The 24,770-nt window shown below is 43.2% G+C and overlaps 1 protein-coding gene across 2 annotated transcripts in view; it reads left to right on the top strand.

Moving 5' to 3' along the window:
- Positions 1–24,770, top strand: part of OCA2 (OCA2 melanosomal transmembrane protein) — a 143,146-nt gene that overhangs the window by 1,059 nt on the left and 117,317 nt on the right. For both annotated transcript variants that reach the window (XM_081907554.1, XM_081907553.1), the window contains exon 2: positions 17,246–17,541. In XM_081907554.1, the coding sequence (XP_081763680.1) occupies positions 17,279–17,541 (263 nt within the window). In that variant the 5' untranslated portion in view covers positions 17,246–17,278. The remainder of the gene's footprint in view (positions 1–17,245; positions 17,542–24,770) is intronic.

Below are 24,770 nucleotides of genomic sequence, written 5' to 3'. Positions count from 1 at the left end.
CCCTCTCTGTTTTGTCCTTGAAAGAGACTAGGAATGGCTCAACGTCACCCAGGGAGTTGCATGGCTGAGTGGGGATTTGAACCCTGGTCTCCCAGATCCTAGTCTGACACTCTAACCACTACACCACCCTGCCTTTCAGTTCAGTGGGGCTTACACACAGGTAAATGGGGCAAGGATTGCAGCCCCAGCCTGCATGCCATGTCCTATGTTTGTCAGTTTAAAATATTTAGAACTGGTCTTTTGATTACAAATTCCCACAGCAGTTGAAAATATAGTGTTATGACAAGCTCAGGCTAGCTTCCTGAGTTGAGCTGAGCGCTTGGGTCATTAAGGGAAGCAGAGGAATGGAGGCTCTGAGGCGGCAAATGGGTGGAGCCCCTCTCTCAACTCAGAGATAGTGAGAAGGACAAAGCATGAGTTTAGAGTTGGGAGTTTGCAGTGATGTGAACTAGCGGAGAAAGAGAGTCGGAACAGTATTTGAGATTTGTGTTTGAATCCAAGGCTGTGGCTAAGGGAGAAACAAGATCCTTTTGGTGCACTGATGCCTTGAACATCTCAGGCTCAGGTTGCAGATATGTGTAAATAAACCATATATCAGAAAGACACCACAGTCTCTGCTCTGCCTCATGTCCAAAAGGAAACACGAACCCTAGGTAATCACTTTGAACCCCAGGAATCTCATACCACTCAGAGATTGGAGTGAAACAATATTAACAATAATGGGTGGGTCCAATGTATATGAATGGAAACAGTTTCTTTTCACAGAAATGTTTCACTCCATTGTGCTTCCGTTTCTAAAAATTACGCCTTTTTTTTTTTTGGTCAAACTTTTGTGCTCCAGGCGTATTGTGGAATAAATTTGTCACCTCCTATATTTTCCTTTACCATTTAGGTGGGTAAAGGCCACAGAGCATTAATTTTACACTCTAAAGGACTGCAGTTGGTGAGATAAGGAAAAAACAACAGCACCCCGCTGTTTAAATGGGAAGCAGTGCTTGGAACTTGTGTCAGCCCCAAATTACCCCTATTTGGTTGTTTCCAGGTAGCTATTAGCCTGAGCGCAAAACAGGAAGCTAGTGTTAGCGTATTACTCTGGGTTTTGTGTCAGTTGCCTTTCTAATCTGGTTTTTAAAGAAACATCCCTGGTGTGCTTGAACAGGAGTGGAGTAATTACTTTGCTAGGATACCTGGTTTCCATGACAGCGATGCATGCTTTCCTGAGCAGAAGATCAGGGAAGTGACCAAATACACTAGTAAGCTTATAAAACACCTGTGTATGATGTATAGCCATGACAGACTGAAGCACTGGTGGTGGAAAACATGATTGCTGGTCTGTATTGAGATCTAGCCACCAGATTTGGATGTGTAATTCTTCTTGTTGTTGCATCATTTTTGGAGCCCAGCTCCTGCAGCCAATCGGAGGCCATGGAAGCTGCCTCGGATGTTCAGGTTCCAAAGAACATTCATAAACTGGAACACTCATTTCCAGATTTATGGCATTTGGGAGCCAAAACATTCAACTCGCAAGGTGTTTGGGATCCAGTGTACGACTGTATAGTGTTATGAGTTTGGGGGTGGGGGAGGAAGTTGTGGCTGTATGTGAGATTCTTCTAACCCCTGTGATCTCTGAAGCATTCTATCTTCCAACCACCTACACTCTGAAGCATTCTATCACTTTGTTACTTGCTGTAGGTGGAGGCAAGCCCTGTTAGATGGGATCATTACATGGATCCTGAAGAGGCAGGGAGAAAAGTCCACTGGGTAGACCCCTTAGGAAGAAGTTTATGAGCTACTGCTTCTGAAAAGTTGTGGTATTTTAGGACAGTACAGCAAATATTTTAACACTTTTTAAGTGCATGCATCAAGTGTACAGAAAGAAGAGCAAGTAGGAGTGGCAAGGATATGTTTCCCCCTTCCCGTTTAACTCAGGTGATTAACTCTGAACCACCAATTAAAAGTTAGTGCTAAATCCCATTAACGGCAGAAAGTGGTTAGGGATTAACCCTGAAGGTTTAAAAACATCTGTTTCACATAGCAGAGGTTTTTTTAAAAAAATCTGTAATATTTTGACCCAAGGTTGCTGCGTAGCTTCTGCACTTCAAATTGGATTGTATGGTGAAATGTGAGCAGAGTGCTTGCAGGCACCTAGCTGCTGTTTCAAACCGAAAGAAGTAAAAAAGCATAGCTAAAACCCCCAAAATATGCACTGTACAGCCCATTGGCTAATCACATTGCTTCTTTCTCAGTATTATTTCAAATCCATGCAACCCTAACATGCCTTGAGAATTTTTTCAAGCAGCAACATTTGCACAGTCAAAGCCGAAACAATGGCCTTACCAGCTTATTTTTGTCTTCTCCTTAGCACTCCTTAAGACACATTTTGCTTTCCCAACCACTAGATAATGAACTATAAACCAATGCTTCCAACTGCATCTACTCATGTCAGCATCACTCCCCGCCCCGTTTATATGTGATTGTGATATTAGCTTCTGTTCACACTTGCATTATTAACCTGGGATTTAATTCTGTGGTTTTTAAAAAATTATATTATTTGTTTATTAAAATTCATGGGCAGTGCCAGGAGCTCCCCACTAGTCTTTCAATGAAACAATAGTATAAAAGCCAATATAATCTTTGCATATATAGGTGTCACAGGAGCTGGTCAGTAATCACACTGTTTAAAGATGGAGTTAACTCTTATTAGCAAAAGCACAATCTCCACACTCCATGACTGCCTAATGAGCAGAGCAGCTCATTCCCGGTGGTCTTCCTCCATAAAAATCAGTTGCTGAGACTCCCATCTCCTCAGGGCTTTCCCTGAGCAATTGGAGACTATGCCTGCATGCAGCCAACCTCTCCTTTGCTCTTTTCATGCCTCTTTTGGTTTTGGGAGACAAGTGGGGGAGGGGAGATTGTCACAGCAGGAGGGGGGGACATCAGTGACTCTTCACCAGCGTAACCCATCTCTGCCTCTTGGCCTCCCTCATCTCACTTGCCAGCTTCTGCCTCTGATTCTGGCCTGCTCTTTGCACATACTCTCCAAGCTCACTTTGCCAGTTTAGTTTTTGACACCTCATCTCCTCAGTTGTCTCCCTCTCTTCACTCTGACCACTCATTGTTGTCCCATCACCACTCCGGGGGCTCTGAGCCTTCTTCTTTCGGAGGTTACCCAACTGTTTCCTTCCACCATTCCTCTGCGTCCAACCAGTCCATGACATCAGGCCTCCTGAGTTTTTCTGCTCTGATTACGCTTATTTAGATTATGCTTATTTAGCTTTATTAATGTGGACAGATACTTTATGGAGAGTTAGAGCTAACTCACTTGAAACAGGAATCTTGTGATCAAAGCATGGTCTTAATTCATTCAAGGGCATATGTTTTCCTTTGTTTTGTGTACAAAACTTCCATTGATATCCATGAAATTTCTGTTGTGTGATTATTATTTTTTAAATTCCGTTCATTCTTGGCTAGAAATTAAGATTGGGTTGTAACCTATAGAAAATAGTTGTATAACTCTTAAGAACAGGACAGAGAGCAATGAATTGTAGCATGTATAGTGAAGGCATCCCCCCCCCCCATAGCTATGACCTGTAGGGAATGCATTTGAGGAGTTCAATATGCCTTTGTGCCCTGTGGGGTTACCAGCACAAGGGTTTGAGTACAGATTTTGCCCTCCTTGCTCAGCTGTGTCTCCATGGGCTACATGGAATGTAGGAATTATAGGGATGCGGGTGATGCTGTGGTCTAAACCACTGAGTCTCTTGGATTTGCCAATCGGAAGGTCGGCGGTTCGAATCCCCGCAATGGAGTGAGCTCCTGTTGCTCGGTCCCTGCTCCTGCCAACCTAGCAGTTCGAAAGCATGCTAGTGCAAGTAGATAAATAGGTACCACTGTGGCGGGAAGGTAAACGGTGTTTCTGTGTGCTCTGGCTTATGTCACAGTGTTCTGTTGCGCCAGAAGCAGTTTAGTCATGCTGGCCACATGACCCAGAAAGCTGTCTGTGGACAAACGCCTGCTCCCTTGGCCTGAAAGCGAGATGAGCGCCACAATCCCATAGTCACCATTGACTGCACTTAACAGTCCAGGGGTCCTTTAACTTTACCTTTTTTACATGGAATGAAATACAGTAAACTCAATGTAATTGGAGACAGCAGCAACTCAGCTTCCCCCTATGACAACAAGGTCATCAAAGACTGGCTGCATCGTGATCAATGTGCCTTCATAGCAAAAAGAGGGCAAATGTTGTGTGCAAAAGGTCTCTGGTCCAACCCTTGACATCTCCAGTTAAAAGGAATGGCTGATGTGATAGACCTTTTGCTGTGAGGCAATCAAAGTGTGGGAATATTAGGACAGATAAGACAACCTGCCCAATCTAGTAGTAGTGAGCTCCACATGTTCCTATGCACACGCTTGTAAACTCACATCACACTTTGCATTTTAGCTTGCTACATTCACACTGAACGTCCTACTTGAAAAGTGGCCCTTACACACCAAGCTTAAACCACAGGGAATAATGTTTTAGTAATGTTAATAGAACACACTTGCCAGATAAGAATGCTTATATGATCACAATTAATTTTAATGGAAAACTTTAATGGAAACTTCTGTTTAGTTTAGGAACGCTGGAAACATTGGAAATAGAATTGTTTAGGAACGCTGGCAATACTGGCTCAGAATTGCCTACACCAGGGTTTCCCAAACTTGGGTCTCCATTGGTTTTTTGGACTACAACTCCCATTATCCCTAGCTAGCAGGACCAGTGGTGAGGGATGATGGGAGTTGTAGTCCAACAACAGCTAGAGATCCAAGATTGGGAAACCCTGATCTACACTGACTGGCAACACCTCTCCAGGATTTCAGGCAAGAGACTTTCACAACTCTACTTGGGATGCAATCCAGAGTCTTTTGCATGCCCTTCCCTTAATCCATATGCAAACAATCACGTTCTAAAGAGTGATCACCCAAAATGGGTTTCACTATATTTGTACTTCTAGATTATCAGCCTCGGTTAAATTAATAAATTTGACATTCACTATTTTTAACTGGCGCATTTAAGTGAATACTTGGAAAGCTGGTTTCAAGGGGCTTAAACAACTCACTGGGATAATTAAAGAACAATCCCATTCTTTTGGATTTTTGTTTTATCCCAGTTAGTTTGTTTTACAATGCCACGCTCAGTCAGCTAATGTATGTTTAACACGGCAAATACAATTTTCTGCTGCAAATTATTTTTCCACGGCAAATTAAAACTAAGAAGTGAAGTGGTACAAAACACACACACAATTACATCTGAATTGAATGTGGAGATGAACAATCTGCCTTCTCTGAACTGATAGCTGGCAGGTCTTCCTGTTTTTTGGATGACTCTTCATGTGACAATTTTTTACAACTATGCTAGTGGAAGACAGCAACTGGTTTTCAGTTTTGGGGAAACGTAGATGCAAGGCAGGCTAGCTAACCCTCTCATGAAGCAGTATGAATAGCCAGCTGTTATTCAGAGCACTCCCTTGTCTGTCTGGGAATTCTAATTAAAATCTCTGGCAACTTTATTTAAGCCCCAAGTCAGTCAGCTGAGAGACACGGGAAGCCAAAAAATGTGGTATCTACACTACTATCAAAGCTCTGGATAAATCTTTCTCTTTTAGTGTGCTTTGATATCAGTCTTCTAGACACATTTTGTGCTCTAAATAGGGCCCCAATAGATTACCTCCCAACCCATGATTTCTTTTATTTTTTAACCCTCTGTTAGAAGGATGTGGAAACTGTATCTCTCCAGATGACAGGGATGATGGGAGCTGGAGATGGGGTAGAAATTAAATCCAGTTTACATTTAATGGGAAATCTACCTAGTTCACTCTTTTTTTTTTTTTTAAACTGAAACACAGCGATCTTGTGCCAGCCAAGTAATGTGCACACAAATTCATAGACTGTGGGAAAGTGTGCGTAGAAATACATATATTGGTGAAAATAACATGTAAGAAGCATTCTACCAGGGGGAATTGCTTTACTAAAAAAAAAAAGCAAGCTTATTAAGCAAAATTGAATACAAATGTGTATATTATGAAAAATTAGCACTAAAATGCTGATGAATTTTCAGGAGGACGTTTAAGAAACAAATCAAGAAGAAATGTGGGAATCACCAGAATGTGATACTGGAGAAAGCAAAATGGATAGATTTGCCCTTCAGGCACTGTAGTTCAGGAGCACCTTGAAGGGCCACAGACTGGTTTATGTCATATTATCCTATAACACTAACAGCAAACTCAGGGCACTTTCAGGTTGCTTGGATTTTTTGGGGTGGGATTTCAATCACACACCTGCAAATTGCAGCTTACTGGTAGGTCTTGCACAACAAAGCCATTTCCTCGCAAAGATTGTTTTTTATTATTATTTATGATAAGGAAAATGTAGCCAAAAGTCTGGGGAAAGACTTGCTTTGATGCAACATTGCCGAGCCTCCCCACAAACAAATCAGACAGGGTGCTCGTTAAACAGCCAACATCATGGGATCTCCCTGCAAAATCAGGATGAACACGTAATTAATAGGTCTTCTCGTTCTCCAGGCCAGAGCTAAAATGTCACCACCTGTGTGCAAGAGGGGAGATGTCAGCAGGCTTGTTTGGAACTTGAGGTGTGCAGGAGGGGAGACCCTACAGACCCTACCAAAACAGGACAGGGCTTGGGATGGTGACTGGCTTGGGTCGGTGGTGGAATGGGAACCTGGGTGGAGCAGAAAGAGCTGTAGCTTGGTAGTAGAACCTCTGCACTACACACAGAATGTCCCAGGTCCAACCCCAGGAATCTTAAGGTAGGGCTGGGAATGTGACCTGTCTGAAACCTTTGAGAGATGCTGCCAGTCCGTGTAAGCATTATTGAGCTGGATAGAACCCTGCACGAGGCAGCTTCCTTGGTTTCTATCCTGGAAGGAGGGCAACATAGCTAGGAAGCTGGCTGGTTAGTAAGCTGAACAAAAACACTCCAAATAGCAACATTTTGTTGCAGGGCCCACTTGTAGTGTTGTTTTCTTATTTAAAAGAGAAACAGAAGGAAGAAGAGGAAAAAAGCAAATTCATGAAGTATGTGTGTACAATTAGCCATGACAAAGGATTGGTGTGGGTGGGTGTGGGGAGGGTGTTGGAAAAACGCCCTGGGAAGGCTGAAACTTCCCCAAGTCTCCGGAGCGTCCCCTGGTGGCTCTCTCTGGCTGTAAATCTTCTTCGGTCCAGAGCGGCCAGTAATAAGCGACTCTTCTCTTCTGAAAAGAGCATGCCAGTCTTCTGGCATATCATAGCAGAAGAAAGACTCAATCGTAGTTCTAAAACTACTTTATTTACAGTCTTGTATACAGAGACTCGATCAGTATATCTGTGCTCTCTGAACACCAGTACAGAACTGCGACACACACAGAAGTGAAACCAACTTCCAATAGTACTCAGAAGGAAGAGATAACACAGACTTCCTTTCTCACGCTCACTCAGACACTCACATGATGTATACAAATCATGGTACCACTTGCTGGAGCAGCTCGGATAAAAATCCTAACGAGGAGGCGGGGACTGAGCCCTGCCCTCACCAAGCCTTGCTAGTGAGCTTCTAGAAGCATTTGGTTGGCTGTTGATGGGAGCCATTGTAGTGCAGTGGAGTGTTGGACTGGGAACTGGGAGACCAGCATTCAAATTCTCACTTGAGTTGTGAAGCTCATTGTGTGACCTTGGGCCAGTTATTTCCTCTCAGCATGTACGTTTTGAGCTCTTTCAGCTCCTTAGAGGAAAGGTGGCAATTCAAATAATATAATATAATGCTGGACTAAATGGATCTTGATATGAAACAGCAAGGCATTTCTTATGATTATATATGTATCAAATGGGCAATATTTGCTCCAGTTTTCAAAGTGCAATCTGAACTGAACTGAACTGCAACACAGTCATGGAATATTCCTGAGTTCTCTTTAATACGGAGCATCCCTGCAATTTAGGATCACATGCTGATGGAGGTGATTAATCTTGCATTCCAATTCTGTAGCAAGATTGTTTTCCTGCCCATCACTACTCATTCCTGCTGTTTGGAAAGGAAGTTCAGCAGTCGTGCGGTTCTGCTCAACCGAGCAACTTTGCCCCAGAACCTCTTCCAGCTTATTATTCATTTCCTCTGGTAGAGAATCGGTGCAGAAAGGATTCCTTACTTACGTTAAAATGACTATTTCAAAGTAGTGGTGGGGAGTGAGTTTAATAAACAATGCCAGAATGAAATTCCTCCCTAAGAGAAGTTAGGGCTATGTTATGTCACATGAATTTAAAAAGAAACACACCTAAAAATGAAGACGGAAAACTCAGGAATATAAACCCCAACCACCTGGTGTTTTTACTTGGTCCATCAGGCTGACCATTTTCATAGTTCTGCTGTACCAGCAGCTCTTACACCAGCATAATGTAATGTTCTTGTGTTCTTCTGCTTACCCCATGGTAAACTGAAAAGAACCTAATCATGGACTGGTTCTTTCAGAAGAGAGGTTTTTACTCTCTGTGGCTGACTCCCTCCACTAGCCCAGATGTGCAGAACAAAGTGATCTGACTCCTGCTCCACCCACATCACTAACCAAGGCATAATATATATGTACATTTACATATATATACATGCATATGGTGAAGTGTATGTCATGAAAGCAGATTTTCCTATAAGATAGCAAGGAGTCAGCCATGAAACTTGAGAAAAGTCTAAAGGAACTGTAGACAAGTGGCATGACTTAAATTTAAGCTAACAGAAAGTGAAATCTTGTCCCAGTATGTGACATCTGGATGAATAAAAAAAGGTGAGATTACCAGAGGTATATAATTGCCTTCCATTGCAAAGAGCAAGACTTGACAACCAAGACTTTACAACAGACCTTTCCAAACTGTGTGTCACAATGCATTAGTGTGTCGGCTGCAGTGTGTAGGTGTGTTGTGCAAACGCTCCCTGTGCTCCTTCTGGGGCTGGAAAGGGGTTAGTTAAACCTCTGGTTTGCCAATAAAACTGAATTACCCTGTTGTGAAATGATGCATGTCTAAAAAGTGTGTCACCAACTTGAAAAGTTTGAAAAACTCTGCTTTACAAGAATAATAAACAGATATATTGTCAAGGGAAGAAAGCAAGGCTGGCTACCTCTGTAGGGAGAGAGAATTGTGGGAGTTATGGACTGGATATCCTCAACTTAGAAGGCTATTATGGGCAAGCATCTCAAACCTTCTATAGGTGTCCAAGAAAGAATAGGAAGAGTTGGTACAGTGGACAAAGTTAAATAGTTAATGTTGGATTAACAATATGGGATAATCAAAGCACATTTCTAGCACCCAGTACATTGCTTATAGCAGGCATAGGCAAACTTGGCCCTCCAGATGTTTTGGGACTACAACTCCCATCATCCCTAGCTAACAGGACCGGTGGTCAGGGATGATGGGATTTGTAGTCCCAAAACATCTGGAGGGCCGAATTTGCCTATGCCTGGCCTATAGCATCTGTAACAAAGATAGAAGAGAAGACCGTCGAATACACTTGCAACGACCCCTGTAGCCCTCAGGATTGAACCCTCTGGTCATCAGCTGGAGAGCAGAAGTTTCAATCCTGCTGGGATCTGCTTCACCAGAACATTCCCTGTGGGGAGTGCACTGGCAAAGCAGACCCTGCAGTCAGCAGATTTGCACTCTTCACTCACCAGCTGATGAGCAGAAGCTTCAACGCTGCTGGGGGCTGCTTTGCCAGTGGGATTGAACCCTCAGTCTGGATGTTTGAAGAACAGTAGTTCAAAGAAAACCAGAGATTCAAGGAAAGCCCTTTTGCAAACAGCAATCTTGGGCTGCCTCCTGAACAACAAGAAAAACAATGTGCTGCCCCCCCCATAAATTATAATAGCCCCTTAAAGATTGACTATGGAAACATGGTATTAACAGCAGAACAACATAACTGGTTCCATCAGAATATGATGGGATGGCCCATGAAAAAGATGGGAAATCACTCTGTGAATTGAATCTTTTGGGGATAAAGAGTTTGTCTCCAAACATCACTTCTGTGAAAAGGGAAGAGCTCTAGCTGTGGTCAAGTATAGTTCTTGGTATCTCCAGCTATTACTGTACTAGGAGTGACACCTGCCTGAAACCCTGAGAGCTGTTACCAGTCAGCATACGAAGCTAGGTGGACCAATGGTCTGACTCTGCACAAAACTGCAAACACACTATACATTTAAAACATATCTGAAGCACATTTCCCCTCCTCAAAGAATTCTGGGCACTGTCGTTTGCTTCTCACGGAGTTACAGTTCCAAGCAACCATTAGCAAACTACAGTACCCAGAGTTCTTTGAGGTGGCGAATGTGTTTTGAGTGTGCTTTAAAGGTATAGTGCGTGTTCAGCCAAAGACAGATCCTGTGTTCCTACACTCCTGAAAAGGAAACATAGCCTCTATCAGGCAGGGGATGTGCAATGTGAACCGTTGCTATTCATTAGTATGCTGCTGTGGAGCTGCAAACTTGAAGCACCTGCCGTTTATCAACTTAGACATAAGAAAGATTGACATCACTGAATAACAATAATCTGGAGATGTCACTCTGGGTACAATAATACATTTTTCTGAGATGTGTTTTAGAAAGCTTGGTTCTCAGCTTGAAAGGCTGCTGGGTAGCTTCTAGACAGGTTTTAAAGCTATTGTTCTCTTGGAAGCCTAAAGCATTAAAAACAAAATGGGTGGGAGGGAACTGACACTGATTTTATATTTCTGTAGAGCTTAACTTCTAGAAGAAGAGAATGGCAGGGCTCAAGCCTGCCTGGCAATAAGTTAACCCCCCCCCCCGACCTGGAAGTCGTTTTCTCTACTCCCTGATGTTGAGGGACCTCAATGGTGCACTTTGGGTAGGACTTTTGGGAAGAGGTTCATGGCCTCATTCAGTAGAATGAGCAGTTGGGGTCTGTGGGTTCACTAGATTTGTGTGTGAAGTAATACCCAGTGAGTTTTGTAGCTGATGAGCGGTTCACACTAAGATCTCCCTAGACTAAGTCTGGTGTTCTAGCCCTGGGATGGGGAACCTGTCTAGATGATGTTGGACTTCAACTTCCATTGTTCCCAGCCAGCCTGGCCAATGGTCAGGATTGATGGAGAGTTGTGGTCCAGCAGTATCCAGAAGGCCACAACTTCTCCATCTATGCTCTAGCTGCTCTGGCACACTGGGTTCCCAATGCGAGTATCCTTGGCAGGATGTAGAAGTCTGTGTGCACATAGAAATTGCAAACACAGCTCTCTCTGCCAGGGCTGCTTATAAAAGTGATAAAGACTTAACTGTTGGATGCACAGGAGGAGAATGAAGGGTTGGCATCAGCCCCTGCTGCTTCCTCTTTCCATGCTGAGAGATACTTCTTAGGGCTTTAGTTTATTATTATTAAGCTCCCTTCATCTGTAGCCCAGACTGCTGCTTTGCATGTATCTATCTTAATAGCAAGAAGGCTCTAAGCAGTTCACAAAATACAAATTACATAGCATTGTAAAAATACATTGGGTCAGGGTGTTTAATGTATTTTATTTTAGCTAGTGTTCGCAAGGCGAGGTGGATGTTCTCTTCATAAGTCTTACTGCTTCTTCTGCTGTGTTGCATTATCTTGTTTTATGAGATGTAATTTAAACCACGGATTGAGATCTTATTGAAATCCATACTTTTCTCAACCAGTTTTAGCTCTTTAACTATGCAGGCAGTCCAGGGAGTCCATGCAGACTACATGGCAGAACAGAAATCAGAGAAACAAACAAACATCTCTAACACAAAGTTACAAGGAGAGGGTGGGGTGTGGGGAAGAGAAGAAGCTAACCTTACTGATTTCTAGATTCAAGATCCAATTTTAACATCTACTGACAAGATATGAACCACTTTTATTTGTTAATTTTGTATATTATTTTTACCTTTGCTGTGTCTATCCGTTTAGCCCACCTGCTCGCTCAAGGGTTTTTTTCTCTCCAAAAAGATTATTATGGGACAGACAATGTGACCCATCTCCGCTAAGATTGCCACTTAGGTGTAGCTTGTGAGGGTGACCCACCAGTTGAAGACCAGTGCTTTGTGATGGTTGTGTAAAACTGAACTTAGTTGGCAAAGTGGCTGTTCACATTCATATACCCACAAGGCAGAGAGATCACGTCATTTTGGTATTTTATACAACTTCCCAACAAGCCATGGCAGCAGCAGTAGCAGCCAGCTGCATTGCTGCTGTGGCAATTGGGTGGTCAATTGGTGGCTGCAATTGGTGGGTTCGTCGATGTGTGTGTTTGGCAGTGGCAGTCAGGCAGGTGAGCAATTGTCATCAGTTCCCCCTGAAGAAAGCTCAAGAAGTCTGGGCAATCCCCCCCCAAAAGCTCAACAAGTCTGGACAATCTCCCCCCATTTCCTCAATTTAGAGTCCCCCCCAAATAGGGGTCGTCTTATACATGGGGGCGTGTTATACATGGAAAAATATGGTATGTAGTGGTGGAAATAGATCTGACCCACATGTTGGTAATTAACAAAGAATCAGCTGGGTGCCTAGATTCAAAATGCAGGGCTTTGTGCTGCCCGCAGTTAAATACACTCTCAGAATTATGTAGCAGTATAGAGTGGAATGAGATGCGGGTGGCGCTGTGGTCTAAACCACAGAGCCTAGGGCTTGCCAATCTGAAGGTCAGCAGTTTGAATCCCTGCGACGGGGTGAGCTCCCATTGCTCGGTCCCAGCTCCTGCCCACGTAGCAGTTTGAAAGCACGTCAAAATACTGTAGATAAATAAGTACCGCTCTGGTGGGAAGGTAAACAGTGTTTCCGTGTGCTGCTCTGGTTTCGCCAGAAGCGGCTTAGTCATGCTGGCCACATGACCTAGAAGCTGTACGCTAGCTCCCTCGGCCAATAAAGTGAGATGAGCGCTGCAACCCCAGAGTCGTCCGCGACTGGACCTAATGGTCAGGGGTCCCTTTACCTTATAATAGCATGGAACATAGGTTGTTAAACCCTTTCATATATCCCATTTAGTTTGCTTTAAAGCTCTTGCCCCATCTCTTTACCCCTCTCGCAATGAACAGATCACACACTGTTAAGTAAGTGACTTACTAAATCCAAAGGTCTGGTTCATGTGTTATTCCATGTAGCAGCAAGGAGAACACAGGTAGATTACTGTTGGGTGCAAAATACAGCGGGTAGTTTCAAACATGAGATTGTATCAAGTTCAGACATGTCCATCCTGGTGGATTACATAGCTGGAAAAGAGTGAGGAACAGTAAGAGAAGCAGCTTCATTTCCTTCTTCATGGAGGTAAGGGTGTGTGGCCTAGCTGAGTCTAGGAACAGACCTCTCTGGTCTTAACCCCTTCATGCACTGTCTAGCATTTACACACAGTTATGTTTGTCTGCAATTTCCCACAGGAACAGGGAGGAGGGGAAATGCATTTCCCCAGTTCTCACAATGTCTGGGCTACAGTAAGGTTTACAGATACTAGAGACGGTATTTCATAGCTATTTATTTGAAATTTCATAGCTGACATGGGCAAGGCCAGAGTCCTGTCCGCCCAATAAACAAGGCAAACTTTATCTTGTTTCAATGTTGTGTTTTTATGGTGCTACTTTTTAGGACTTATTTTTATTTGTTCCTGGGGATGATTCCAGGAAACAGTGCTGCTCATGTCCATGATGCCAAAAAAACCCACAGCCGACACGTTTTAAAAAAGAAGTTTAATCCAGATTTCACTTTACAGTAGAAAATCTGAAAAGTCAAAGTAACTGTGAAATCTCTGCAGTTGGTCACTGCTGGTGAGGAAGCTTCATAGCGCAATGCCGTTTGGATGGTCATTTATCGTGGGCCTGATCACTAATGCCACACCCCTACTTCTATTTGCTCCTCACCTGAGCACAACATAGCTGCTTTCTTTCCAGAAGTCCCCAATACCAAACACAAGACACACGTTTCCACTGATTGCTGCATGCCCCATTTGGAGGAGAAATTTCCAAAAGTAAATACCGCCAGCCTTATCTGAACAGTTACCATGTTTTACTATGGGCAAACCAGAGGCGGGTGCAATATCTATTCCCATTTGCATTTTTGGTTTTAAATCCTATCTTATGTTATATCTCTCTATATTGTTATTTTTTAAAGCCCAAAGTATATCCTGTGTTCGTGTTCTCCCAAGTACAGTGGTACCTCAGGTTACAGACACTTCAGGTTACAGACTCCGCTAACCCAGAAACAGTACCTCGGGTTAAGAACTTTGCTTCAGGATGAGAACAGAAATGGTGCGGCGGCAGCTGGAGGCCCCATTAGCTAAAGTGGTACCTCAGGTTAAGAACAGTTTCAGGTTAAGAACGGACCTCCAGAACGAATTAAGTTCTTAACCCGAGGTACCACTGTAATTATTTCTCTGCATGCAAAGTATGGTTCCCTCCACCAAAATATGATCTCTTCCATGAGTTTCTTTCAAAGATTTATACCTCTGCACAATGTAAGATCTCTCAACCCAGTAATTTAAAGTCCAAAATGAATTCAAAAAGTGCCCCGCAGATCTGGATCAGTAGAGGGCTGGGCAAAAGTCTTCTGCTAAGCCAAACACAGGAACATCTTTCCCCCTCCCCCCATCCCATCTAAAATTTAAATTGTCAGCTTGTCAGGGTAGGCATCTGCCCTTTGCTGTTGTTATCATGGAAAAGCACTACAAACATAAAGCTACGATTTTAATGCATGCTTACCTTGGAGTAAACCCCACTGAACACTGTGGGGTTTTGCTTTGATTAAACATGTGTATGTAAATGTTATTATTGTACCCATTTCGCAGAGAAACCTTTTACACATGCCCCTTACCAGGAGTGGGGAGTTAAAGAAACCTCTGCTTATTTGCCACAAGAGGTCAGTGTGTGCTTGTGTGTGTGTGTGTTTATTTAAAAATCACATTGCTACAGTGTATGATGACATTAATGAACGACACACACTGCGAGGTGGGTGAAAAACATCACAGTTCCAAATTTATAGCATTTCATGCCTTTCAGAATGCCACTGTGCCTGGAAGCCCTTTCTGTGAATCATTGCTTAAATGTGTATTTAATGCTGCCTTGTAAAATGGACAAGCTTAATAAAATACTACTTAGCTGTGGCAATCAGTTTACTCGCCCACACAGGCACATCTGTTAAGCATTGTGTGTGCCCTCAGATATACTGACAGGCACACACACACACATTTCTCATACAACACAACTCCTTCTTAAGCAATCCATTCCCAACATTGTGCGTGCGCATGTGTGAAAGAGAGAAAAGAAAGTGAGTATTTCATCAGCATATGCATACATCGAGCCAACTTCTTCTGGTTTCAGGGAGCAGGGACATTGATTCAGCTAAGATCTACAAAATGAGTCAGTCCTGATAGCTATCAAAGCACGGCACACAGGGCCAGCATTGACTATGCGATCCATATGGCCAGCTTCCCTCACTCTGGGGTCCTGCTCACCTCCTGGGCAACTTCATTCCTTTTCATTTTCCCTGTGAATAATGAATACAGGAATATTGCCAGATTATGTGTGAACTGGGAGCTTCCTTAAGTCATTTTCAGATGTCATCTTAACACTTTGCAACCACCCGTGCTTTTCTGGGAGGGAATAAGTCCTATTGAGCTTGTGGCCTCTATTACAAGGAATGGGTAGCGTTTGCTGTCCTACAACAGCCAAGAAACTGGAGTTGGATCAAGGAAATGCTGTCTTTCTTGCTACTACATGTTACCATGGAGGTGATAGGGACTGACAGAAGCAATGCATTCCCCATAATGTTTCCTTTGACCCCGAGGGAATATAAATAGAAGGGGGAACCAACTTGCCTTCTTGATGATGTTGGTCTATAATTCTCATCATCCCTGACCATTGGCCATGCTGGCTGGTGCTGATGGGACTTATAGTTCTAGAGGGCCCTGGCCTATTCCTGATACATAAGGGTTAGACTATGAAATCGTGCTAGGCAGTTATTTTGTGCTTTCCCCCTCAAAGTTGAAGGTGGTATGATAAAGCCATCGTTGTCCAGGACTTGCACATCCATTTGTTTTGTTCAGCTATCATCTCAGACCAAACAGGCTTTGAAGGTTTTCATGCATGGTCAAATCTTGCAAAATCTATTTGGTTGGAGATGATAGTGGAAGGAAACCCTTACATTTCTATAGCCTATGCTAAAATCAGATTACTTGCAAATGCACCGACATCATTGTCCTCAAGATGTACCTGCCAAAGCATCCACTGTGCATTGCTTCTGTACCAAGGAATCCAGACTTGGCCAGAACCAAAGCATAGGAACATAGGACTGCCTTATATTGAGTCAGGCCATTGGTCTAGTTCAGTATTGTCTACATGGGTTGGCGGTACATCTCCAGGGATTTCTCTAAGTTCTGTCTACTGGAGATTCCACAGGATGAACTTGGGAACTTCTGTATGCACACAGATGATCTACCTCTAAGTGATGGTCGTAGTCCAAGCACTTAACTCCAGCTCTGCACTTATAGCGTGTAGTAAATATCTGTTGCCTTCCATGAGAATGGTCATACATGCAAGTTGTGTGACCTGCAACTTGCATTATCCAGTTGAACAGGCTTACCTGAGGAAGGAGGTGATTGCATGACACATGCTGACTGGCAAGAAGCACATTCAAGTCCAATGTGAGATTTCAGTTCTAAAAGCAATACTAGACATCCTGGAACTGGTCAACTCCCCACCTGATGATGGCCCCAATATCTTTTTTGATGTTGTATAATTGCAGTGCAACACTTTATTTATGGTTTACCAATGCACATCACAATTTATGTCTACAAAGGCAATGCAGCCTTAATTCACACGCACCACTTGTACATTTTGGTACAAATGGATATGCAAAGGAATGGATATCCAAAGGAATATTATTAGGTTAAATGTAGATAAATGGCTCATCTATGTGCAAATGCTTGTTCTGTTTTATACATCAGATCTCAGGGAAGCCTTGGAGTTTTTGAAGCCTGTAGGAATTCTACACAGCCACTGATTTTAGTGAAAATGGATCAAAGCTGACAAACAGGTAGCAAACTGATGATACCATGACTTTCTCTTGACTAGGGTGTATGCAAAGGTACTCTGCACTTGGCTTCGGGAAGGTGATGGATCATTTTTAAGAACTGCACAGTCTCATGCAGGCACAACACTTTAGATTTCTGTACTTGCAACAGACTTCTGTATTTATTGGCTCCTGATTGTTTTATTTTTGTTGCTTTTCAGGCAAGAACACAGAATTCATCAGGCAACAGAGCTATGTACTTGGACAACAAAGATGACAGCGCCATGTCTAGAAAAGTAGATATGGAGCTGACCCAGGCCCCTATACCACACCACGTGGACTTGCTCGGAGGTGTAGCAGCAGAACCGATTCCCAACAATTTCAGTGAGCTGGAGTTGTTGAAGGAGATGATGGCTGTTCAGGGAGAACCACACAAGCCCTACCCAAGCAGTGCTCCGGAACAGGAATGTTGCATTACCCTGGGGAAAGATTTCAGCCCACTCTCCATGCAGGGAAGGTAAGGAAAACCAGAGTCAACAGATTCTGCTCCATCTGATGGCATATTGGTGTGGTTGTTTTTATTCTCTGACTCAGTCGATAAATGTTTTATTTAATGTCTTCCTGCAATATAATTAATGGGAAAGAGGCTTAGTTAGGAGGTTGGAGTGGCCAATTGCTGGGAAAGGATATTCTCTCAGCAGGTTTCAGAACTAATATCTGCTTTTATACCAGCTGCGTTGCATGCATATTTTTTTTTTGGGGGGGGGGGGAGCGATGTTTTCCGATATCTTGTTTTCCTTACTGATGTTTTATTTAAACCAAATGCTCCCAAAAAGGATGCCTTTGTACTGCTTAAAGTTGAAACATAAACGGCCAAAATAAAGGAATTAACTCTCTAATTATGGTTGACTGCTGTACAGTAGATGCAAATATGATGCACTGTACTCCTGTTACGAAAGTTTGAACAACAGCCATTCTTTCAGAGTTTGATTACATGGGGCATCTTTGGTGCCTCCCCATAGGGCTGATTGGTATGATAGCCAAGTTCGTCAATGACACCAAATTAGTCAGATTGATGAAAATCCAATGAGACTGTGAGATGCTCCAAAGGATCTCTCCCAACTTGATGAATAAATATTTCTATTTATTTATTTACTAATTAATTAATTAAATTTATATACCACCCTTCAACCAAAGGTCACAGGGTGGCTTACAGCATAAAAATTCAAACTGAAAATACAAAATGCATATCATAATAAAAAGCCTGGTTATAGAGTTGCTGCATAATACACATCGGCACCAAATACATTCTGCTGCCACCTGGCTCTTGCCACTTAACTGGTCTCTGACGCAGAAGTGGAAGAGCCTCCAGGTGAAGTCAACCAGTGGAAGGTGGGAGAGCAGGTGGATCTCATTCCCACTGGCAAGTGATGCCCAGTCAATGCCAAGCAATACATAGTGGGGCAAACAAATAAGGAAACCGTAACTTCACAAATAGATGAGTAGGATATGAAAAGGAAAAAAAGATACTAAAAGGAAAAAGATACTGGTGTCATGCGGGATAACTTAATATAAGCAGCAACTCCCCATCTACCAGTGAACAGAAAGAAGGCAATTCGCTATTAGAAAAGGGAGTGGAATGCTAAACCAGTGAAGGCAGTGAGGGTCCTGTGTGAGTGTCTGGAGGTGGTTGGATGATGGATGGCGGCTAACAGATTGAGGTTGAATCCTGACAAGACAGAAGTACTGTTTTTGGGGGACAGGAGGTGGGCAGGTGTGGAGGACTCCCTGGTCCTGTATGGGGCAACTGTGCCCCTGAAGGACCAGGTGCACAGCCTGGGAGTCATTTTGGACTAACAGCTGTCTATGGAGGCGCAGGTCAATTCTGTGTCCAGGGCAGCTGTTTATCGGCTCCATCTGGTACGCAGTCTAAGACCCTACCTGCCTGCAGACTGTCTCGCCAGAGTGGTGCATCCTCTAGTTATCTCTCGCTTGGATTACTGCAATGCGCTCAATGTGGGGCTACCTTTGAAGGTGACCCGGAAACTACAACTAATCCAGAACACGGCAGCTAGACTGATGACTGGGAGCGGCTGCCAACACCACATAACACCGGTTTTGAAAGATCTGCATTGGCTCCAGTATGTTTCCGAGCACAATTCAAAGTGTTGGTGCTGACCTTTAAAGCCCTAAATGGCCTCTGTCCAGTATACCTGAAGCAGCATCTCCACCCCCATTGTTCTGCCCGGACACTGAGGTCCAGCTCCGAGGGCCTTCTGGCAGTTCCCTCACTTCGAGAAACCAAGTTACAGGAAAGCAGACAGAGGGCCTTATTGGTAGTGGCACCCGCCCTGTGAAATGCCCTCCCACCAGATGTCAAAGAGAACAACAACTACCAGACTTTTAGAACACATCTGAAGGCAGCCCTGTTTAGTGAAGCTTTTAATGTTTAACAGACCACTGTATTTCAATATTTTGTTGGAAGCCACCCAGAGTGGCTGGGGAAATCCAGCCAGATGGGCGGGGCATAAATAATAAATTTATTATTATTATTTTATTATTAAATATGTAGTACCTTGAAAGAAATCTGAGGTACAGAGTCACAATCAGAGCATCTGAAGATAGGAGGCAGGCTTGTAAATGCCTCTGCTCCCCCAGGCTCTCTTGTCTCTGTCACCAGGAAGAGCAGCAGCAGCCCTGGCAAGGGTGTCCCACCTTGTGAGGGACTAGTCCCCTGGCTAGTCTCACAGGCATTTCCCGGATGGGGCTCTTTCCTTCGTATAGCCCTGCAATTCAGGAGGAGGATGGCAGTTTGAACACCTGAGGACTTGGAGAGGATGCTAAACCCTTTTGCTCTCCTAGCTTCTCTTGGGTCTTCCATGAAGGGACAGAAACCGCATGGATAGTGGCAGTCTAAGGATGCACCTACTCAGTCCTAAAAATCCCAGCACCCTTAACAAACTAGAATTCCCAGGATTCTCTGGGGGAGAAGCCATGTGCTAGAAATGTGCTTTAAATGTATGGTGGGATGCAGTCTTAAAGTGAGAAAGCCTTGCTATGTGAAGTACTAGTATCTGTCTGATCTAGCAACCATCTTCTTTGAGATCAGCTATTCTCTTGGAGTGATAGCTCAGAAATTCATAAATTGCCCAAGTACATCTGAAAATCTGAGGATCTGTGTATGTGTGTGGGAAACTGCACACATCTTTCCCCACTCCCTAGTAAGTCTTGCCTATTTTATTATTTACTACAGCCTTTACAAACCTGGTATCCTCCAGATATTTTGGAGTTGTGAACTTCCACCAGACTGCTGGGAGTTGTAGTCCTAAACAGCTGGAAGACACCAGGTTGCTGAAGGCTGGCATTTTGAACTTGGCTTGAAAACTTGGGTTAGTAAACACTGATGTGCCTGTATCCAAAACGATGCAGAGTGCCTTTCATCTCACAAAGGATGATACTGTAGAGTTCAAACATTTTGTTGCCTGAGGTGAAAGGTGCAAAAATGGGGGAACACAAAATGTTCACCTTCCTTATGAGAAACGTTAAGTCCCTTGAGCCTTTTTTTTCAGTTTTAGACAAGGCAACCAAATGGCGCTGCTATCATCATCATTATCAGCCTCTTGAACTTCTGACACCATTTTGGTGTCCAACGCTGCCCCTCTCTACTGACTGCCTCTGTCCATGTTTGATCCCTGGCAGTTCCAGATTAAAGGATTGGGAGCAAGAGACTGAAAAGGCCTCTCTCTGGCACAGAGCCTGGAAAGCCAGAATAGACAATACTGGACTGGATGGACAAACATTTTGGTTTGATATACGGCAGCTTCTTGTGTTAGTAAGAAGGATCCACAGCACATAATGAACTTACAGAATTTACTGCTACAAGATGTGGTATTGACAAAAGATTTACACGGACTTAAAAGGGGATTACAACTAGAATTTGAGCCATTGCCTTGCCATTCAAAGGAGGCAAAAGCAAGAGCAAAAAGTGTTTTGTTGGCTTCAATAATAAATGAATGTTTTGTTTCATATTTTCCTGCAACGTAAGGAGTGGGAAAGTGACATTCCTAAGGAGATGTAACAGTCAAGTGCCACATTCTCCTAGCAGTGCTCAGAACTATCTCTCTCTCAAACATGCCATATACCAGGGGCTGTGCCCCTGATTTCTTCCCTTGCCACCCCCTGCTACTCGCACCGGCTCAACAACCCCCCCATTCCCCGTAGACCTTTTCCAGCTTCCCTTAGAACTCATCAAAGTCCCTACCCCCTAACTGACCTCACCAGCTTCCTTTAGACTTACTCCCCTTAGACTTGGCAGCAGAAGGGTTGGATGAGAAGTTGGCCAACATGCAATGGTGGCGAGGAAGAGGCATGACTTTCCTGTGCCCACCTTGGGTCTTAGCAGTCAGTCAGCAACAGGCTGTGGAGGGGCTGAAGTGTGACCTAGGGACTTTGGGGGTGTCCCTTCAGGCAGAGGTGCCACTCCTGAGACACACTTCCTTTCCATGCATGCTGCTGGCTTATGTGTGCTGTTTGAGATGTGGTAGCAGTGCCCACTGTTTCTGGTCACCTTCCTAATTGACTTCTTGGGACGAGGTGACACAAACAGCAGTGGATCACCACACTGGCCAGGGAGGAGGAAGGTGAACAGTGACAATGCTAGCCACTCTGGGACACTGGATCTTGGGGGCAGTAGCACCTGGACTGGCAAGTGGAGAAATGGAGCAAAATCTCCATGCCTTCTGCAGAGACGATTTATTTGCTTTGTGAGCATTTGAGAGGCATTCAGGAGGATATATGAGAGAATAAAACGCCAGTTGCTTTAATTCATCGGTTTGCCAACCCTAATATGTTTCCTGCGTGCAACTTTTCTTCTTTGCGCTCAAATAAATACGTATCTAACAAATAGGTTTGCTAACCTTGATTCTTTTCTGTGAAGAAAATCTGACTATTTATGTTTCTTTCTCTGTGACGACAACAGAAATGCAAAGCTGTATTCTCCAGCATTTCACTGCGGCTGTGTCCCCCCCCCCCCCAAGCCTCCCTAAAGATATCTGGCTGCTCATATTGGGAGACTGACTGCATGACTAGATAGTCCTGCATGGCAGTTCTTATGCAACAGATGCCAGTAGCATCACCAAAGAGACATTTCCCCAATGGGTTGATTTTTTTTTGCTTGCATGTGAGGTGAGCCATTACTCTTGTCCCTTGTGAAGAATGTTCTATGTAGTAGAAAACTCCAGCAAAGGATCTGCAAGCCTGAAGGAATTCATCTTTTCTATATTCTTAGGATGAATACTTCAGCCGCTATTGTTGATTTACGTAATGTGCATTTCCCAAGGTTCTAAAGAAATAATAATAATAATAATAATAATAATAATAATAATAATAATACCAGCAGCCTCAGATAGATCCAGACATTAATCTTTATAGGAGCAATAGGAGCAACTTCACCCGCTTCAGTCATGCCACTGACATGTGAGCACCAATCCTCTTTAGGGTTTTATTGACAGCTGTTTCATCATGTAAACCTCTTAGAGTGAAAACCATGAACGTGATTTTAATGAATATGTCTGATAAAAGGAATGGTAAAGCCAAGGTGGGGTGGGAGGAGGAGAGTTGGAAAAGCAGTTTTCTTTTGAATTATTAGTTGTATTTATGTTGGGTGTTTTTAATGATCAGTGCTGCAAGGAATATGCAGATTGGATCAGCAAAGATCCAGAGGATTTCTCTCTCTCTCTCTCTCTCTCTCTCTCTCTCTCTCTCTCTCTCTCTCTCTCTCTGTGTGTGTGTGTGTTTTACACATTGCTAGGGCATTTCCCCTCATGATACAGCATAGCTACATTTGCTTCAATTTCCAAGAGAAAATGCAGAATGGGTGCTACTAAGGCTAGCCAAATCAGAGTGTGATTTTGAAAGCTTTTCCTCTTTCATCCAAATAAATTGGATTAAATTAAAAAGAGAATCCTTTCCCCTCTTTTCATGTCTCTTGTCTGGATTCAACATAGCAGCCCCATTATTATTATTATTATTATTATTATTATTATTATTATTATTATTATTAACCCCAGTTTGGTTTCTGCTTTTTTAATTACTCTTTTTTCTTTAATGGATTATGAAGTGCATTGGAAACTGCAGTACCTATACCCCAAACGTGTTGGGTAAACTTACAGGGGGAAAAGAAAAGAAATTTTTAAATGGCAAATCTTTAGAGCAACCTTTTAAGGAGCTTCTGTTTCTTTTACCACAGGTTGAATAGCAATGTGTATCCAGAAGGTTGCTATTCCAAATCTGTTCATAGTTGTATAACAGTTTTAAAGAGGATTATAGAGCCAGAAATATTTTCTCTAGTCTATTTAGTTAGAAATCAGAATATCTCATAGTCCATATTACAAGAAATATGGCCACTTTTATATACATTTTACATGTTTAATCTATAGACAACATCTCTCCCTTGCCCTGCAACACACATAGGCTGCATTAGACAGCCAATCTTGTATTTGTTTTGGAGCGTCACCTTCCAAATATATGTAAACCTAATTGAGTTGTGTCAAGTCACGGGAAAGACTCTGGATCCAGAGCTGCACATGAGTATGTGCAGAGTGCATTTCTTTTCATTTGCATTATTATTACAACTAGTTCCAATTCATCCAATTGCAAAGGCTTCCTGGGCAGGCTTCTCATTTTAGAATTGACGACTGTGCTGTGTTACGTATAATCCTGGCTTGCTTAACTACTTATTGGCTATAATGCAGAAGCTGGTGACTCACCCAGGATCATCTGCTGTGTTTAGGGACTTTGGTGGGATTTGAGCGCCAGTGTTGTTGGCCTCCCTCGGACCTAACTCTGATTTTGTTTACTGTTGCCCCAGTTTGAGACGATGCTCTCTATAAAATGGCATTACCGTTGCATCATTTAATTTTATTTATAATGGTACTTATAAACCACCAACTAATAAGAAAAAACATTAGGGTTCATTGGATGAACTGTGTCTCTCTCTAAAGCAGTGTTTCCCAAACTTGGGTCTCCGGCTGTTTTTGGACTACAGTTTCCATCATCCCTAACCACTGGTCCTGTTAGCTAGGGATGATGGGAGTTGTAGTCCAAAACCAGCTGGAGACCCAAGTTTGGGAAACCCTGGCCTAGTCAGTCAAAATGCTGCTTTGGATCTGATTTCTTCACTTAGTGCTCCATTGCTTTCACATCATTCCAGATGTGAGGAATGGTAGATGGGATGTTTTCGAACAATTCAGCCAACATGGCAGGGTGGGGGAACAAACATGGAAACTGAATGGTTGGAAAGCTGGTGGCACTGCACATATCCCATCTACTGGGTGTGCGAATGCATTTTGGTGAATGGTAGGTGAAATTGGGAACAAAGGACTGTGAATTATGAATATTTTAGAGCTGGCACATTTTGTAACATTGAACACCTGCTTTGCCAACTCTCCATTTACTCTATAAATAAATTCCCAATATTGTGTTGAGCCAGTTTGCTGCTTAGTTTCCTTCCCACCTGACCTCTTTAGCTCACTCTTCAATGACTTCCAGAGACATTAATTAGATTTGTGTCACTGATACTGCAGAGGTGACATTAAAGCAATGACCTGTGATTTAGATCAACATCTTGTGCCTCATCTGAGAGGAGCATATAACTTTTGCTTGGCACCAAATTATTAACAGCAACAACAGTGTATCTCGGGCTCAACTTTTAAATCGTCTTTTAAGAGGTTGTTGAGTTTCCTTATG

The sequence above is a fragment of the Podarcis melisellensis genome (assembly GCF_964234715.1).
Source record: "Podarcis melisellensis genome assembly, chromosome: 4".
NCBI classification, from domain to species: Eukaryota; Metazoa; Chordata; class Lepidosauria; order Squamata; family Lacertidae; genus Podarcis; species Podarcis melisellensis.
The sequence above is the reverse complement of the archived record's forward strand: the minus strand, read 5'-3'. Positions and strand labels throughout refer to the sequence as shown.